The 19413-nt window shown below is 40.8% G+C and overlaps 1 protein-coding gene across 5 annotated transcripts in view; it reads left to right on the top strand.

The window, feature by feature from the left end:
- Positions 1-19413, top strand: part of TTC12 (tetratricopeptide repeat domain 12) — a 55338-nt gene that overhangs the window by 11145 nt on the left and 24780 nt on the right. For all 5 annotated transcript variants that reach the window (XM_027847371.1, XM_027847372.1, XM_027847370.1 and 2 more), the window contains 6 exons: positions 3245-3304; positions 9257-9328; positions 12247-12307; positions 12735-12923; positions 14436-14505; positions 15588-15676. In XM_027847371.1, coding sequence (XP_027703172.1) covers positions 3245-3304; positions 9257-9328; positions 12247-12307; positions 12735-12923; positions 14436-14505; positions 15588-15676 — 541 coding nt within the window. The remainder of the gene's footprint in view (positions 1-3244; positions 3305-9256; positions 9329-12246; positions 12308-12734; positions 12924-14435; positions 14506-15587; positions 15677-19413) is intronic.

Here is a 19413-nt window from a genome sequence, read left to right as displayed (position 1 = left end):
GTTCTTGGCCTCCAGCATGGCATAGTGGTGGAGCACTGGACTTGGGAGTCATAAAAACCTAGGCTCAAATTCCACCTCGTAAATTTACTAGATCTGTGACCCTGAGCAAGTCCTTAACCACTCTGTGCCTCAGTTTCCTTGCCTGTAAAAAGAAGATGTTGGACTCAATGGCCTCTAAGGTCTCTTTCAGGTCTAATATATGTTCTTCACCTCCTTTGATCCAAGTTCTTGGCTCCAGTTTTAGAGAACTAATGGCATAATCTCTCAGCTCAAGATATGGCAGCTGTGGAAAGGGGAACAATATTGCCTAGTGGTAAGAATTGCTAGACCTTGGCTTCCTAGACAGAGAAGAGATTTCTAGGACAGTGTGATTCTCAAATGCAACTTTTTATCAAAAGAAGGGGAATTTCCTGCCCTAGCATCAGGAGTCACCATTTTAAGTGTGACCTAAAATTCAGGAATCCTGGAATCCAGCCCTCTGGTGAGAGATTTCCTGGGTATCATATGGAGAGAAAAGAGAATCAAACTCATGTCCTTTCCCCCTGTCCCTTCTGAGCTATAGCTAGATAGACTGCAAAGGAGTAAAGTCAGGATGTAGGGAAGTAACAGACCTGAATTTTGCCTTCTGTTCTTACTGTGAGTCATGTGGACAGTACAGGTCTACTTGGGGGAAGAGGAGAACCTAGCTAGCAACCCCAAATTCTTTTTCCTAGTGAGGAGAATTCAAGTGACAGAATAGTAGCATCGTGTTGGGAACCTGTAGGAGTCTCTGGGGCAAAAAAAGTTTAACTTACTAGAGTGGCAGAGGGGTTCTCTGGTATCCCCAAGTTTGTTTTCTTTCTGAAAGGAGTCTAAACTACCATGTGATGCTATGGATTTGGAAGGCTTTAGGACCCTAAGGAAAAATGGAACTAACCACAGAGGAAGAAAAATGATAGAGATTGTTTATAGGCTACTATGAGTCTATTATGTGTTTTCTTCATTTTCCATGGGGTAAAATAAAGGCAGTCCTGGACCAGACGTGTGAATTCAGTCAATCAGTAATCATGTATTAAGTGCTTACAATGTGCTACTCACTGTTAAGTACTGGGGATATAAAGGCAAAATTTGAAATAGTCCTTTCCCTCAAGAAATTTACATTCTAATAGTGGAGACAACTTGTGAATATATATATATATATTGGAGACTAATTTTAGTTCTGATTTAAATTATTGAGATATTACTGTATTATACTTTAATTTTTATAACTGAAGAGTCTCACTAAGTGTAAAAATGTTCTGAAATTATGATGTATGTAAGGAAAAATGGTAAAAAGCTTTGGGGAAACAACTCCTTTTACATTTTATCCTAAGAAGCATTTCTTCAGAGAGAAATAAAACACACACTGTACAGCCTGGTGTTAGGAATTGTTTGAACCATTGACTATTTTTAAAATTCCTTGCCAATGTGCACACAGTGTTATAGAACACTTAATAAGGGCCCTTTGAATTATGTTGCTCTGTGCTGAAGAGAAAACCTACCCTTTCATCACTTTGTTTTTCTTTTAGAGCTAATGTTATGATCAATAGATTGCTAGTGTAATTTAGATAAATTTGGAGTTTAATTGCCATTTGGAAAATACTCATCTATTTAAGATGTAGGAAACAATACAGAATGAGAAAATCTAAGCATAGAAAGGGAAAAGACCATGTCATGATATTGGGAAAACCTATACTGAGCTTTTTCAGAATCCCTATCTTGAATAATAACCACTGTGTCTGATGGATGCTCCCCTCTTCCTCACATGCCCTGACTTTTAAATGAAACAGCAGACAGAAAAAGTGGAAGGTACTTTATGGAACATGTAGCTCTAGATTCAGCTTCTTCAATTAGACCATAAACCAATTGAATGGAAGCACCACATCTCAGTTTCCTTTTCATCAGACCAAAGAGCTGCACTGCAGAAATTCATTAGTACAAGCTGTTGCTCGATTCTTGATCAGTGTGCTTGACTGTTTAACATCCCTCCACCACACCCTACCCTTAGTTCATGATAGGATGATCTGTGTGAATATCTTTTTTTTTTAATGTTTGCTGCCCTTTATACACTTTCTGTTTCCAAAATGTTTTACCTGTGACTTGGATTATTGGAAGACCTGGCTTCTGGTATTGATTCTTCTGCTGGCAAACCCTAGAGTAGTCACTTAATCTCTTTATGCTTCAGTCTCCCCTTCTTTGAAAAAAGGATAATTTCTGATTTCCTCTGCCTCACAGAGAACTCTTCAAAGAAAAAGTGTCGAGTATATGTATGTACATGTTAGAGAACATGATCATATCATAGCAATGATAACAGTGGGGTTGTGTTTCCCAACCCTGTTCCTGCTCAGCCCAAGCTTTACTTACATCCTAGGGCTTTGGGGAGGGATGTGTCTGGGGTGGAGTATGGGGAATGTCATAGAATGACAGTATATTACATTCTAAAAAATATGATTTAGAGATTATCTAATCCAGGTTTGGGGAACCTGCGGCCTTGAGGCCAGATGTGGCCCTCTAAGTCCTCAAGTGTGGCCCTTTGACTGAGTCCAAGTTTTACAGAATAAATCCTTTTATTATGAGGATTTGTTCTGTGATGTTTGGATTCAGTTAAAGGGCTGCACTTGAGGACCTAGAGGGCCACATGTGGCCTTGAAGCCACAGGTTCCCCACCCCTGAATTCTAATCCAACCCTGTCATTTTTAGAGATGAGGAAATGGAGGCTGAGAGAGGGGCAATAGCTCCTTTGAACTAAATAAATACACAGAAATCTTAAGTGTTCCTAAAATGCTGATGAGGATAGAAATGCAAATCATATTTTCATTCCCAAGAAACCCTGTAAGCCAGAACACCACAAAGTGAAGCCAGGAGTCTCTCCTTTTGGAGCCATTCCTGCCACAGGGGAGCCTTACTCGTGAGTGCTATTGCACCCTTAAAGAGGCCTGGCATCCAAGCATGGTGGTGACATTTTCCTCTTCCATACGGGGCCACTGAGCTTTCTGAAGCTCGTGGTTTCTGTGATTTTGGTTCAGGCTTTCTGGAGGAGAGGACAAACAATTGTGCTCTAGCTTCCTTTGCTACTCTCTGGTTCCATTCAGTAGACATCAGCCCAGAGGTGGCCTTGAGATGGGCCCTTTCTTCATAGAGGTTCAGTGGCTATTTGTGTCTCAAAGATACTCAGCTCATTCTGCACTGCCCAGTGCTGCCTCTCACAAACTTCATGTTGTTGCAGGCTTACATAAAGCTGGAAGAATACGAAAAAGCGCTGGTGGATTGTGATTGGGCTCTGAAGGTAAGAGGATGCTCTCCCTTCTACCAGATGGCAATATACCTGGACATGATATGGCTTAGGCAGCCCCATGCTGACCTGAAATAAACCAGCTTATCAGGGTCGGGTTTGTGGAGGCAGGCCCTCTAATCCTTTGTGGGCGTCCAGCCCAGTTGTGCTCTGAAATGTCACGTGTATCATTCTCCCCGACAAGACTGTGTTTTTTCTCTAGCCCTAATCATTTGTAAATTTACTATACCACCCCCCGTTTTTGGGAGAATAATCAGGAGAAAGAATTTCTTTTGTTCAGCCCTTCTGCCTGTCATGCTTCAGGCATAGTGCTGCTGTATGTGGTATTTTCTTATTCTAAAATTCTATAATTCTTTGATCATCCTGAATTTATCATAATAAACACTAAAGGATGAAATTGAAAAGGTCCTTTAATAATGAAATGATATACCCACCTGCTGTTATTTTATTTCAAGTGACTTGGTATTTAAATAATCTTTAATCAATCAGTCAATCAACAAGTATTTATTAAGTACCTGCCATGTGCCAGGCCCTGTCCTAGGCACTGAGGATACAAATAGAAAGAGTAAAACAATCCTTACTCTCAAAGAGCTTACATTTGAATAGGGGAGACAACAAATAAATGTGTAAATACATACAGAATAAATATAAAAGTAATAAATTCAAATAAATACAAAGTAGGTAAGTATAAGATAGTTGAGGAGAGAGGCCGTTAGTAGTGGGAGAATCAGAAAGGCTTTATGTTAAAGAGTTGTTTTTTTTTTTAATCTGGACCTTGAAGATAAAAAGAGATTCTGAGAGGGGAAGGGAGGAGGGAGTGATTCCAGGCATGTTGGATGGGCAATGCCAAGGGGTAGAGATGGGAGGTGGGCTGCTGTTGGTGAGAAAGGCAGGGACTAAGTAGGCTTGGCTGAATCATATTGTGAGTAGGAGAGTAAAGTTCAATAAGGCTGGAAGGGTAGGCTGGGGCCAGCTTGTGAAGGGCTTTAAGAAAGAGGCATTTATATTTTATCCTGAGGCAAGGGGATAATAAATTATAGCCACTCTAGATCCCAGCATAAGACTTTACATTCTTGGCACAGTTTTGGGCACATCTTAGGATTTCAACAAATACTTGATGATTGGTTAATCAAACAAAGGGGGAAAATTAGAACCTTGATGAAGTGGCTTATATAAGGTACTCCCTCAAAAAAATAATGCACTGATATTTAAGGGTATATTATTTTTTCATTCTATAAAACACTTGCTTTTTTCATATTCTGAAGTGCAGTAGTTGAGTTATAAGAATCGTCCAAGGTGGACTGTCAGATGCAGCTCATCTTCAGTTTTGACCTACTCCCTTGTTCTTTTGGAGTCATAGGTTCTTTTTTTTTCCGGATAAGAAGAAAGGAGGTAAAGAAACATTTCTGGGCTATTCTATTACCAAACCTCAAAGTTATAGTCTGAGTTCTTTCCAACTTTTGCCAGAATGGATTTGATTCCCTCTAGGGAACTCTCTCTGGGCTAGGCACTCTCTCTGGGCTACCAGGATCTCATTTTCATGCTGATTCTGTGTTATATATTGGCCTGTTTCCAAATAGTTAATTAAAATGCAGGATAATTAATGGTGAAACTGAAGCAAACCAGGCCTGATGGTTGAAACAGCATAACAGTCAAATTTGTTAAATGCTTTGGACGCTTTCATGCCTTTTGAAAACTTTTGGAGGATAAAAAGGAAATTATAAAGAATATAATCGATCAACAAGTATTTATTAAGTGCTTACTATGTGCTAGGCACTGTACTTGGTGCTGGAGATACAAATACTATGAATGAAACAATCCCTATTTTCAAGGAGCTTACTATATTCTTCAGGAGTATGCATGCACACAAACACACACACACACACACACACACACACATCCACATCTTGATGGAAGAGAGGAATTCTTTCAGATGGAGGTGAAGAGGAAGTGCATGCCAGGCTTGGGGGTAGCTAGTACAAGGGCACAGAGACAAAACATGGTGGGCTAGGATTGAGGAGCAGAATGGAAGAGCACAGTCTGTCTGGGAGGAAGAGTAATGAGCCTGGAAAGAAAGACTGGGACCAAGTTATGAAAGGTTTTGAAAGCTAAAAGAGGAATTTATATTAGATTCTAGAGGCAGTAGGAGACCATTGAAGCTGATTCAGTAGGGGAATCATGTGACCAGATCCACACTTAAGGAAAATCACTTTGGCATCAGTGTGGAGGATAGACTAAAGGGGCAGGGGGAAGGGGAGACTTGAGGCAAAGAAACCAATTAGGAGACTGTTTCGGTAATCTAAGGTGAGAGGTGATGAAGGCTGGGACGAAGGTGGTGGCTTTTTTTAATACATAGAAGGGGTCAGATAAAAGAGATGATGTAGAGATAGAAACTGCATGATTTGGCAACTGGTTGGATGTGTGGGGCAAGAACAGAGTCATGGTTATAAACCTGAGGGACTGGAAGAATGGTGGTGACTTTGAAAGAAATAGAGAAACTTGGAAGAGGGTTGGGTTTGGGGAAAAGATAATGAGTCCTATTTCAGACATGTTGAGTTTGAGATAACTCTTGGACAAAATTTGACATATCCAACAGACATTTGGCGATACAGTATTGAAGCTCAGGGGAGGTACTCAATGGGAAGAGCTAATTAAATCTGTGTGAGCTGATGAGGGCACTAAGAGAATGACCATAGAGAAAAAACAGCAGAAAGCCTAGGACTAGAAGAGAGGGAAGAGTAGTGACCCTAGACTTAGAGAAAACCCATGGTTAGGGGGTGTGGCTGGGAAGGAGTAGTTAGACATCCTGGAAAGAGGAATACATGAAAACTAAGAGAAGAGAGACTATCCAGGAGGAGAGGGTGGTCAGCACTATCAACACAGTAGAGAGATTAAGAAGATAAAAATTTAATTCTTAAGAGAGATTAAGGTCTAAATCTTTAATCAATCAGTCAATCAACAAGTATTTATTAAGTACCTACCATGAGTGAGTGAGGTAAGGAGAGAAGTGGAACCAATACGTGTGGTTAACTTTTTCTCGGAATTTGGCTGAGAAAGTTTGGAGAGACTTAGGATAATAGCTTGAAGGGATGGTCAGATCTAGTTAAGTTTAAAGGATGAGGGGGACTTGGGTATATTTGGCAATAGGGAAGGAACCAATAGATAGGGAGGATTTGAAGATTAGAGAGAGGAGGAGGTGATTTAAAGTACTCTAGTCTTTGTATTGTCTTACCCATGACAAACTTTTTCTTCATAGCAGTGATCAGCAGCAGGTTTTTTGTTTGTTTTTTATTGGTCTTCTCACTGTTCTTCCAACTTCAAGAAGCTTATGCTGCACTGTTATTGTTGGGTCATTTCGGTTGTGCCTGACTCTTTGTGACTTGTCTGGATCTTTCTTGGCAAAGATTCTGGAGTGGTTTGCCATTTTCTTCTCTAGCTCATTTTACAGGTGGGGAAACTGAGGCAAGCAAGGTTATGTGACTTGCCCACAGTGACACAGCTAGTAAGTGTCTGAGGCTAGATTTGAACTCCTGGCCCCAGGCCCAACCCTCTATCCACTTTACTACCTACCTGTTTCTTGCTGCATTGTAGAGAAATCCATAAGAACCCCTCCAGCTGCCAGGTCCCTCTGAATGTCTTTGTTTATTTTCTGAAGATTAATTAGACTGTTTTTCAGCAATAGCTTCTCAGTTATTTCATCTTTTTTTTTGGTTTTAATTTCCATTTTCCTGTTCAGTGATACTAATCTTGTTTCATTGTGGGCTTGAATGTTCCTTAAAACACTTGACTTCCTCACACTAACAGGTGCTGTAATATCTCTAACAGTAACTGATGTATGCTCTTTAAGAGCTGCTTTTGCATGTTCCCTTGGAATAATATCCATTCTTTAAAATCACCAAATTAAAAACGCAACAAAAGAGACAATGAAGCATGTCTGTATAGTATGAAATCCAGAACACAAATGACAGAGATCTAATTAAAGATGGCAAAACCAGATAATCTGATTTTATTTAGCCAAGGTCAGCCATTCTAAGTGAACCCAGCACCAATAAAAGCAGACACACAAGAACGTTGCTGTCCCCGAATGAAACCATATCAAAATTGTCGCCTGTCTCAAATAATTTGCACACTGCTCTGTATCTCGGCCATGTCTTCTAGTAAGAAAAATTCTTCCTGACTCCAGGTGAGTGGAAGTCTAGTTATTTATAAGTAGTAATAGTCATGGCAGTATAAAAATCTCCTATTCTGGCATTTCTGAGTCCCTCAGAATTTGGTGTCAGCAAGCTAGTTTCCCATTTTAATTCCTCAACACTGCTTTTTAACCAGTATGCCCTAGCTGAGGTTTAAAATTTTGCCCTCAACATTTTCCTGGATGCTCACTGGAGGCTTTGAGCTTTTAGTAACATATCTGACTTGGCAGTGGCATCATAGAGTAAGTCAATATGTTAAATGCCTTAGAAATTTGCCTTTTGGGTCATTAAAAAGAAGCAGTATTAAAAGGTGCCCCACATTATTTTTCCTGGATGGCCATCTGCTTTGCTACCCCTACTTCAGCTCTATTCTAAGTGAAAGGCTTCTCATTTGCTTCTTCCCGAGCCCTGAAAGTGAAAAACGGTATGTTGTTCATTGCAGAGAACTACCCAGCGTGGCTGAACTCCTTGCTGGCAACATTTGGAAGCAGAGTAGTTTTGTGTAAAGAGTGCTGGATGTGGAATCTAGGAAGTCCTGGGTTTGAAACCCACCTCCAATATGTCAGGCATCCAGCTAGGTGCTGAGGATTCCAATACAAAAGTGAGACAATTCTCACTGAACAGGAGCTTACACTAGGGGGAGCCATTGTGTTCGTAGATAAATAGAGGCATTATGAATGTAAAGTGTTCTGTAAGCCTACAGGTGCCATAGAAATTTCAGTTACAAAAATAATAACTATTATTTGATTATTGTTAATTTGGTCACTTGTTGCTCAGTCATTTAAGTCATGCCTGACTCTTTGTGACCCCAGTTGGGGTTTTCTTGACAAAGATACTGGAGTGGTTTGGCATTTCCTTCTCCAGCTCATTTTACAGATGAGAAAACTGAGGCAAACAGGGTTAAGTGACTTGCCCAGGGTCACACAGCTAGTAAGAGTCTGAGGTCAGATTTGAACTCAGGAAGAGGAAGAGTCTTCCTGACTCTGGGCCTAGTTCCGCTTGTGCCACCCAGCTGCCTCTAATCTGATCATAGGCACAGAGATAAGCTTTAATTGTCAGATTTAGTGTAACTATCCTGAGAACTGAAAAACTGACATCTTAGTTACACAAAAGCCAGACAATTATCAGAAGCTAATTAATGGCTTAGGAGGCAGCTAGATAGCTCAACGAATAGAGCACTGGGCCTGGAGTCAGGAAGTCCTGAGTTCAAATCTAGCTCCAGACGCTTAAAAGCCATGTGACCATGGGCAAGTCACTTAACCTCTGTTTGTCTTAATCTGATGGAGAAGGAAATGGCAAGTCACTCCAGCATCTTTACCAAGAAGACCCCGTGGACAGTATCGGCATTCTGTGGTCCACAGGATCACTAAGAGTCAGACATGACACAACTGAGCAACAGAGAGCCATCATGTGGTATTGGCTAGAGCAGGGCTTCTGAAACTTTTTCCACTTGAGACCCCTTCAGCACTTCCTAAACTGCGTTACGAAGCCCTGGGAGGGCCACAAAACTTGAAAGACCCGAGTTTTAGCCACATTTCTGGCATATGATAATTGCCTAACCCTCTGTGACACCTAACCTCTCAGTGCTCTAGGCAACTCCAGCACTCTGAAGGTGAGGAAAAGATGCATTGATAAAGACAGTTTACTCATCTGGGAGTTGGCTGTATTGAAGAAATCACAAAGCCAGTCTTTATTCACATCCTGTGTAATGGCTTAGGGGATCCTGAAGCACATCTGATCATTCTTTTTTGTACAGTGTGATGAAAACTCCACTAAAGCCTATTTCCACATGGGGAAAGCTCACCTGGCCCTGAAGAACTACAGTATGGTAAGTTCTCGGAGCTTGCATGTGGCACATTCAGTCCAGGGTGATAAGCTGGTCCTCCTTAGAGGAGGAAGCGGATGAAATAGGCAGCATTCCACCCTAGTGATTTGGATGTTAGACGGACTTTTAATACCGCCCCTTGTAAATTACCCTCTTGCTTTTTGGACAGAAAAAAAAATTGCTCCTTTCTTTTATGAGTTCTTTCTTGAGTTCATCTCCTGCTGTGGGACTGCTTATGGATTTGACTGTCAGAGGATCCCCAAATAGCAGGCCTCCTAGGGTTCTATCACTGGTTATTTTCTGTTGATACCACCCAAGGACTCAGCTCTTTTTCCTCTGAAGACCTCAGAACCTTGATCTTTCTCCATTCCTGTCTTGTACTCTTTCCCAATAACGTGTTCAGCATGACAGATATTTAGTCAAATGGTTAGGCTTTAAAAGCCTTTGTCATATTATATAGAGACTTTGGGACACAAACATTATACAGACAGATAAAACTACAGGTGTATAGCTTCATGACTCAATTCCATTTTGGGGGAAGGGAATAAGCATTTATATATGGCACCTACTGTGTGCCAGGTACTATGCTAGGCATTTTACAATTATTATCTTATTTGATCCTTACAACAGTCTTGCAAGGTAAGTATTATTATTATTATTTTCATTTTATAGTTGAGGAACTGAGGCAAACAGAAGTTAAGTGACTTGCCTAGAGTCACACAACTAGTAAGTGTCAGAGGCTGGATTTGAATTCAGGTCTCCCTGGCTCGAGGCTCAGAGCTCTATCCACTGCACAACATAGTTTTTTCATTTTGCCAGGACTTAGCATGATAACTATGCTCTCAGAATCACCTCCAATTTTATTTCTCATTATTACCTTACCTGTTGTGTGGCATGGTAGATAGAGAGCCAGCTTTGGAGCCAAAAAGATCAGGATTCAAGTCCTGCCCCAATACATCCTGACTATGTGACCCTGACCAAGTTACTCAACCTCTCAGTGCTCTCAGTAACTTTTTGAGACTCTCAGTTAGAGAGAAGGTAGCAACCTATGTTGGCAGATGTTTTCTGGCCTTTGAGTTCCTTGTATCAATGAAGTTATCATAGGTCCAGTCTCTGCTTTCCTCAGGAGCTGGCCATAGAGTCATCTTAATTTTATCCCCTTTGGGGGTGCTGACAGAGTATTTCTGGAGTGGGCAGTCACAGGGCCTGAGGGACTCTCCACCACCACCATCCTTCCCACCCCACCCCACTCACACACCTTTGGGAGAATGGGGCAGTGTTCACACTGGGATCAAACCAAAGTATCAACCAGAGGCCGAGCCAGGTCAGGAGCCAGGGCATCTTAGATACAACAACAAAGTCTAAAGGAAGTCACGGACTAGACCAGGTGTGTCAGGGTGGGGCGGGGTGCACTGAAGTCCATTGGAGAGGGGTCAGGGATGAGGCAAGCCAGGGCTGTTGTGCAGTATCTCCTTGGAGTGCTGCTTTTGTGTCTCAGCTGGGGGCAGCTGATCTCCACCTTGTTCTTATGTGCCTGGCCAGCGCCTCCACATGTGCTGGTTCATTTCTTGGCCCTGACATTTTGGTGATACTGCTGGAACTAGCATACTGTGTCAGCTCTCTTAATCCCTAAGAAATTGGAGCTCTTTCTCCGTCGCTTATTCAGGCTTTACCTCAGGCCTAGGCTGGACTTTACTGCAAGCAGCCCCTTGCAGTAATTATTCCCAATGACTGCAGTCCCTCTAAACTAGTGCTTTTCCTTGTCCTGCACACTTACTATCACTGTGGACCACATTGCCTGCAGTGACCACTACCCTGCTTGTAGCCTTTTCTTGGTTACTCTAGAGACCTGCCAGGCTGCCAGAAAAGCCCTGTTGCCTCAATCACACACCATCCTAGTAGCTGGTTCTCCCAGCAGCAGCTTAGCATAGTGCAAAGTGGCAGGCCACGACAGGAAGACAGACTTAGGCATCAGAAGAGACCTGGGTCTGGTAAAAAATGAACATGGCAACGCTGGGCAAGTCATTTCCCTCCTCTTTTCCTCATATGTGAAATGGGAATAATAGGATGGAAAATAATTGCCCCCTAGAGGAGTTGTAGAAGAAAGCTTGTCATTCTTCCAGCTCTGTGTAAGTGTGAGTTATTCACTCTTTTTGTCCTGCCTCTTGCCCATTCTTCAATGTTTCAGACACCCAGGTTTCTCCTCCCTTAGCACAAACATCAGCACGGCTAGTGCTAATGTGTTGGACTTATATGTAACCCCAAGGCAGCATGGTGGGCTAGTGGAGCAGCAATAGGCTTGCAGCCAGGAGAACTGGTGATTACCAGATGTGTGGCCTTAGGCAACTGATCTAAACTCCCTGAGAGTCAGTTTCCTTACCCACACATTGGAGATGATGCACCTCCTGTCTCATAGGGTTAGTGTAGGAAAATCACTGTGCAAACAGTGCTGTATAAATGTGAGCTGTTATTATGGTGATTATACAAGCCTCTCCTAGCTTCGCACCCTGGCTCTACCACTTACTGCTCATGTGCCCTCAGAAAAGTCACTTCCCCTCTCCTAGCCTCAGTCACCTCATCTGTAAAATGAGGGGGCTGGCCCACATAGCCCCTGAGGCCCCGTGTGTCTCTGACCTTCACACGTCATCCTTTGATGTATTTTGTAATTGTTTCTGCTTCAGCTACACGAGGCATCCTCAGAACCACACAATTGGGGGAGAGCTTCCACAGAAGTGCAGACAAACAGGCTGTTATGTCAAATCCATGCTGAGCATAGTCTGACTGCCTCCTGTGCTGAGGGAGACCAGGGTCCTAGAAGCAAATAATTAAGAAACCCTGGGAGGCCTCAGTCGGGTCTTTCATGCCATCACCGTTACCCATCACTAACCTGCAAGTTCTTGTTTCTTGTTTCTTGTTTCCAGTCCAGGCAGTGCTACCAGAAGATCTTAGAAATAAATCCCAAATTGCAAACACAAGTGAAGGGTGAGAATGTTCCCAATGGCCCTGTCCCCTTGTGTTTTATTATCTCCTGTGTTTGGTCTATCTTTTGATGTAGCATCAAGTCTGTGTGCCCATTTCACCTGTTTCACACATTCATCTCCTCTTGTGTTCATCTCTCCGTTCTTTGTGGTTGAATCATCTTCTTTCCTGCACTCCACCATCCTCCATCAAAATCTTCTCTGGCCTCCCCTTTGGCACCTTGAATTTTACTTTGAAACCTCTCCGATGTCTTTAGCCTCTGATTGTATACACCCCATCTCACTTTTCTTCTCTTGGACTAACCATTGTTCTCATTGAAAAAAAAATTCATTCTTTCTATTTCTGACTTTCTCACTGTGGGAGTAGGAGGAAGGGATGGGAGAAGATCCAATGGAAAAAAAAAAGTTTTTGTGTTATTGTTTTTCCCAAGACTCGCTCAATAAAGTGGACCAACGAGAAAAAGCAGAATTACAAGAGAGACTAGCTCTGCAAGAGCTGGAGTCAGGAAAAGAAGCAGCAGTGACCACCAAGAACTTGCTCCAGGCTCTCTCTAAACCTGATCAGATCCCCTTGTTCTATACAGGGGGTATGCAGCTCCTTACGGAACTCATGAAAGACTGTGAGTTTAAGATACATATTCTTTTAGTCTTTTCTTTTGACTGATTTCTATCTTAGGTGTCATCTGTAAATGTTATGTTAGCTTATGTTTCTAGCATTCTGTCTTGTTTTTATTATCTATGAGATTTTCTTTGGGAAAAAAAGGTATTGTAAGAATTATTATTCTTATCTTTGTTGGTGTTATTCAGTCATTTTCAGTCATGTCTTCTTGTGACCATACTTGGGGGTTTTTTTGACAAAGATACTGAAGTGGTTTGCCATTTCCTTCTCCAGCTTATTTAACAGATGAGAAAACTGAGGCAAATGGGGTTAAGTGACTTACTCAGGGTCACATAGCTAGTAAGCGTCTGAGGCCCAGCACCAGACTCCAGGCCCTGCACCATATCCACTGAGCCATCTAGCTGCCCGACATTCTCATCTTACAGATCAGAAATTTAGGCTCAGAGAGATTAAGTGTTTTACCAAGGTAATAAATGATAGATCCAGGATTTGACCTCAGACCTTACAACTCCAATTCCAGTGCTCTTTCCACAAGACTACATATGAAAACATATCAGGAGAATAGAGCTTTTAATGCAAACTTGCCTTGCTCAGTTGATGTGAATTTGTTTGTTTTTGTCAATGATTATAATTGCTACAGAAAATGAGAAAAAGAAATATCAAACTTAGTTCTTACCCTCCAGGAGCTTAAAAATTTAATCAAGGAGAAATATCTCAAACATTTGAATGACAAAAGACAGAGCCCAAAGTGGCTAGGAGTTTGTAGCACCAGGTTTGAGGCTCTTCCAGTTGGTGCCTGAAATCAGTTAGAAGCAGACGTGACTTATATTTCTGCTAAGGTGTTATTGTCAGGATGGTGAATGCTAGTGTGAAGGCTGAAATGCTTTTCACTTCCAAACTAGAGTTACTTGTTCAGCTAGATGGAGTGTTTGGCCTACTTTTAGCATACAGTGTTGAATATGTTCTAGCATCCCCTTCTTGTCCTACCTCTCAGCTCTATGAAGATTATGAGCTCTCTAGACTTTTAGAACACCTGTTAAATAAATATTTTAAGAACAGATGGATCTGCCAGTTTTTCTTGGACATTTTTCTTAAGTAATTTAGGAAACCCTTTAAAGATTATGAACTAGTAGATCGTACAGAAAACCTAATACTCATCTCCAGTTTTTCTTTAGCAAATAATGTTACTATAATATGATTCCTGTAAATTTTTTCTTTTCTTGTATTTTTTTTTTTGGTGAAGGCAATTGGGGTTAAGCGACTTGCCCAGAGTCACACAGCTAGTGAGTGTTATGTGTCTGAGGCTGGATTTGAACTCAGTCCTCCAGACTCCAGGGCCAGTGCTCTATCCACTGCCCCAATTTTTCTTTTCTTTAACCAATGTAAAGGTATTTTTTTTTATTCCAAAAGTGTTATATTGGTGACCTTGATTCATATTCATATGACTATGTTTGAAGCAACCCATCAGCCAGATGTTCAGAGAACTGACACAATTATCTTTTATTTGTTTTAGGCACAGAACAAACTTTATTTAGGATGCATAATGGATTCAGTATCATCAATGACAACAAAGTCATAAAGCGGTAAGGACACTCGCTTGTGAGAAGGACAGCAAGGAAATCGTCACTTGTGAATTTCGTAGAAAATAATAAAAAAAATAACCATACAGCAACTTTATATGAAGATCAAATTGCCTTTAATTTGATATCTAGCAAACAGTGATGGGATCTTTGTTAAGCAGAGAAGTGAGTGCCTCTTGTACTTTGGTCTCTAGTAATTGCTTTCAGAAGAGAGAAGCAGAATAATTTCCCCCAAAAAGGGAAAGAACCTGAATTTTAGGAGCATTGGCACTTCTCTCTCTTGCAGAGTTAATTTTCAATATTTAAAGATAATTAGATTTGTAGATTTCTGATCTATATATCAATTACTATTTACCTCTCAAATAGTATTGATGAAGTCAATGAGATGGTCATGTCAACATTGTCTAGATTGGTCCCATTGTAATTTCTTCTTGAAAAGATATCCAAAAGGAGATAATGCCTTTTAATTAGTGACACAACCTTCTTTTCAGTTGTATTTTGTTTGAGAAATTGCGCCCTATACAACTTGATATAATATGGTTTATTCTTTAGACTTAGCCATCTGCTGTAGGCCAGAATCATAGCCACATATCTCAGAAGCACCAGAAGACCCCATTTGACCTGAATAGCTATGACAGCCTGGATATACTGATAGGTCTATGTGCAACTTCCTTATCACTTGGGAGAATAGTTTCTCCTCATCCCAGCTCAAACTCTTCCATAAATTTGACTTTTTAACTTGAAAAACACTAAGTTAGGGTTCTCAGTTCAGTCATTATTAAGGCTAGGCCACGAAGCCTCAAGAATCCATGGTCTTTTTTTTAATGCCTTCTTACCAAGTTAGTGACTTTAGTCAGAATCTAACATTTCTAAGTAACGTTAACAACTTTTTGGTCTTACACTTTCCTTACTTCACTTCTTAGAGTATTTTTGAGAAAAGTTACCTGATTAGTCAAAGCAGAGCTGACTCTGGATCCTCAAATCACTGTACTTAGGAAGCCTGGAGGTAAAAGAACCAGATGAAAAGGAAAACAATGCCTGTTTCCAGATTTAATCTTTTAATTTCCCTTATTTTCCTAATTCAGGTGCTTTGTCACAGAAGGAAAAGATGAAATTGAAGAGGTTCTTTGTACTGCTGTCCTCAAACTCTGGCAAGCAGTATGCAATGGGAATGGTAAGACCACGTAATTACCCTTAATTATTGCTAAAGTGCCATGAATGTAGCAAGGACTCATCTGGCAGGATTGCTACCTGGAGGGTAAGTGTCTAGACCAGACCATGCTCCAGAGGTCTGAGGGTCGAGTTCAGTTGCAGTTCTAATAAGCAGCAAGGATTAGTGGTAGCCTCACTGTTCATTTGGAGTCCCTAAAGAAGGCAGCCATGGAGCTAGTTGTGTGGCAGAATGATGTATATGATTGTTTTCAGGGCCTCGTGGCCTTGGTCACCTAGGAGATGCTGCTGGTCCTTTTATATTAGTGTCTTCCCATCATGCTCCAGGGCTAAGGACCTTTTTCATCTCTCAAGACTAGTGTGTCTTTTTACTGACAATTACAGTATACTTTCAGCTCCCTTAGATGTATGGTCATCCCTCCAGGGCTTCACATGTTGCTTAATGAATAAAATTGAGCAATTAGGTTATTTGATTAACCTTCCTGGTTTTGCTACACTTCTCCATATTATAATTTGGGAGGTGAATTTCTTTGTGTCTCAGTAATATATCATTACCAAATTAGTGGATTTAATAATGTAAATACAGCAAATCTAAATAATGTTCATAACTATTTCTCCATGTTTCTTTCTCTTTTTTTGCCTATTTTGGGTTACTCTCAGGAAGTCACATTCTTGGTGAAAACTGAGCCAGCTCCCGAGTCAAGGTTAAGTAAGCAGCTTCAGGAGTAGAACCTGGTGTCCTGGAAAGCTAGAAAAACAGGAAGATACTTTCCTGAAAGGAATTATGCCATTGTCATCATCATTATTACTAATATCAGCAAACATTTATGGAACACCAATTCTGTGCAAGCGATTATGCTGCCTGAGGGCTGCATTTCTTATAATGGCACTACCTCACCAAGGACCCATAACACTGACTCTTTAGGGCCTGGCATAGTCATTGGATACCAGTTTTTATTTTTGTTGAGTTGAAAGGGAGCTTTGAAAAAAATTTTCCCCTACAGCCTATCTGAGGTAATATTTGTAAAGCACTTAGCACAGGGCCTGGCACATAGCAGGCACTTAATAAAGGCTTATTCTCTTCCCTCCTTGCCCCCTCCCCTTGTTTCTTAGACCACTAGGTGAATATTGAATGTGTAAAAACATTTAATATGTAAAAGTGAATATGAATCAAGACCACCAGTATTCCAGTTTATGATGGTTGTAATTGTCAGAGAATTTTCCTCAATTGAGACCAAATTTGCCTCTTTGTAATTTCTACCTGTTGCTCTTAGTTTATCCTCTAGGGCCAAGCAGATTAAGTCTGATTCTTATTCCACATGATACCTTTCAAATATCTTTCAAATAGTAATTTCCCCTAAGTCTTCTCTCCACTGGGCTGAATATCTCCAGTTCCAGTTGATGATCTTAAGGCGCTTCTCCATTCTAGTCACCTCTGGATGCCCTCTAGCTTAACAATTTGCTTCCTGAAATGTAGCACTAGACTTGAATCCAGTGCTTTAGACACAATCTGACCAGAGCTGAAAACAGAGAGACTGTGTATCCTCTGCCTTTTTCCTGGCACTAAGCCTTTTTTCTCCCCACATCATGTTATTGACTTAAATGGAGTTTGCATTTCACTCATGCTGCCTCAATCTCAGATATTTTTCAAATGAACTGCTCTTTGGCAGGCCTTGCCCATCTTCTGCTTGTGCCACCACTGACTTACAGAATTCAGAATTTTACATTTACTCCTATTAAATTTCATCTTAGTAAGTCTGGCTCAGTAGTATATGTAGCCTGTCAAGCTCTTTTTGATACAACTCTCTCATCCATTGCATTAGTTGTCCCTCCTAGCTATGTGACATCTGCAGATATGATCAGCATGGCCTCCATCCATTATCCAAGTCATTGGTAAAAAATGTAAAACAGCACAAGATCAAGCTCAGCACTCTGGAATGTTTCACTAGAGATGTTCTCTCAAGCTGACTTTGAACCATTAAGGACTAATTCATTCCATTCAGTCCAGCCATTCATCCAGTTCCGAATCTAACTCTTTTATTGCATACTAGCCCAACATCTGCCCATCTCTGCTACAAAACTATCAAGACTTTTTTCAAATGCTTTGCTCAAATCTGGGGAAATTCTATCTACAACATTCTCCTCCCCTACCCATCCAGAAACCCTGTCAATAAAGGAAATGAGGCTAGTCTGGAATAACATGTTCTTGGTATAGCCAGGCTAGCTTGTTTTGTAAACAGAGCTTCGGTTTCTAAATTTTCATTATCCATTACTTTAATGATACATTCAGTAATTTTCCCAAAAATAGAAGCTAAGCTTACTTGCTTATAGCTTGTAGACTCTATTGTCTTCCTTTGAAAATCAGAATAACCTTGCCTTCCTCCACTTGCTTTCCTCCTCTTTTGGATGTTTTCCTTTATCTTGTATGTTTTTATTTCCTCAGTACTCAGAAATGAATATACATATGTATTCTAAATGTGGTCTGGTCAGGGTAGAATATAGTGGATTCACCAGTGTCCCGTCCTTGTCTCTTCTCTGATTGCTGGATCATATTTCCCTTGCTCCACCTGGGAATCTGCGTGATTGTGCCTTGAAGAATAAACAATCACTTTCTGTTTGGAGGGTCCAGCTCCCTGCTCTTCCAGAAGAGCCAGAGTTTTAGGTCATCCCCCCCCTTTCTCCCCTTTATAACATTTTCCCACCCTTTGGCCTCCTAACCTAAGTCAGGCTTCTGCTCTACCTCTTCAAATTCTTTTCTTATGTGTTTTCACATTGAAGTTTGCATGTGTGTGTGTGTGTGTGTGTATTTTCAAAGAACGCCATTTCTCTAATAACCTGGAGAGTGCAGATGATCTTAGACTGTTAGAAGAAGCATAATATTCCAAAGCAGTTGGATGAGAGGGCATCCTTCAGGACAGGTTGGTCTAGAGGGTCCCTGATGTTCCTTCCAATTCTGAGATTCTGTAAGGACAATGTAGGGAGAAAAAAAGTTTTCTGGAAAAAAAGGAGAATGATGGTCCTGCTCCATATAGTGCCCTAACCAGATTATATTTGAAGTGCTATGCCTTGTTCTGGTGCCACATTTTGGAAAGGACATTAATAAGTTGAATGGTGTCCAGAAGGCCATTTCCAAAATCTTGTGGTGGTTGGTGGAGGGAAGATAAGTGAGTTCACCATCACTGAACATTTTTAAGCAAAGGCTAAATAACCTCTCAAGCACATGCAAATGCATTGTAGATACGCTTGCCTCCATTTAATTCATTAATTCAATAAAAAATTAATATTTTATTAAAAATATAATCATAAACATCAATCCAAAATTCTAGATTTGCTTAGTAGCTATTAATATCACAGTATAATTTCAGTCATTTCATGTAGGTTTCCATCAGAATCCTTTGTTTGTTAATTATGAGAATATAATCTTAACACACAGACCTTTCAAGTATCCTAAGGAAATTTAACATTTACAAAGGGCAGCCAGTTAGGGAGCAAAAATGTGCATGCTTAAGGGAAGTGTCCCCAGCCCCATTCAACCCCTACACTCAGAGACACTGCTGGGCTTTTTACCACAGGGCTTCCTAGTTCTACCTTAGCACGTGGGACAATGCTCAGGATGGCCTGAGTTTGGTTTTCCTCTGAATATAGATGAATCTTACATCGGCCGCAGTATAAAACTTTGTCATTTAGGACTGATCATTGCTCACAGGATAGAAGCATAAAAAAGGAGTGTGGAACTAGGGA

Source organism: Vombatus ursinus, unplaced genomic scaffold, assembly GCF_900497805.2.
Source record: "Vombatus ursinus unplaced genomic scaffold, bare-nosed wombat genome assembly UNPS02015398.1, whole genome shotgun sequence".
NCBI lineage: Eukaryota > Metazoa > Chordata > Mammalia > Diprotodontia > Vombatidae > Vombatus > Vombatus ursinus.
The sequence above is the reverse complement of the archived record's forward strand: the minus strand, read 5'-3'. Positions and strand labels throughout refer to the sequence as shown.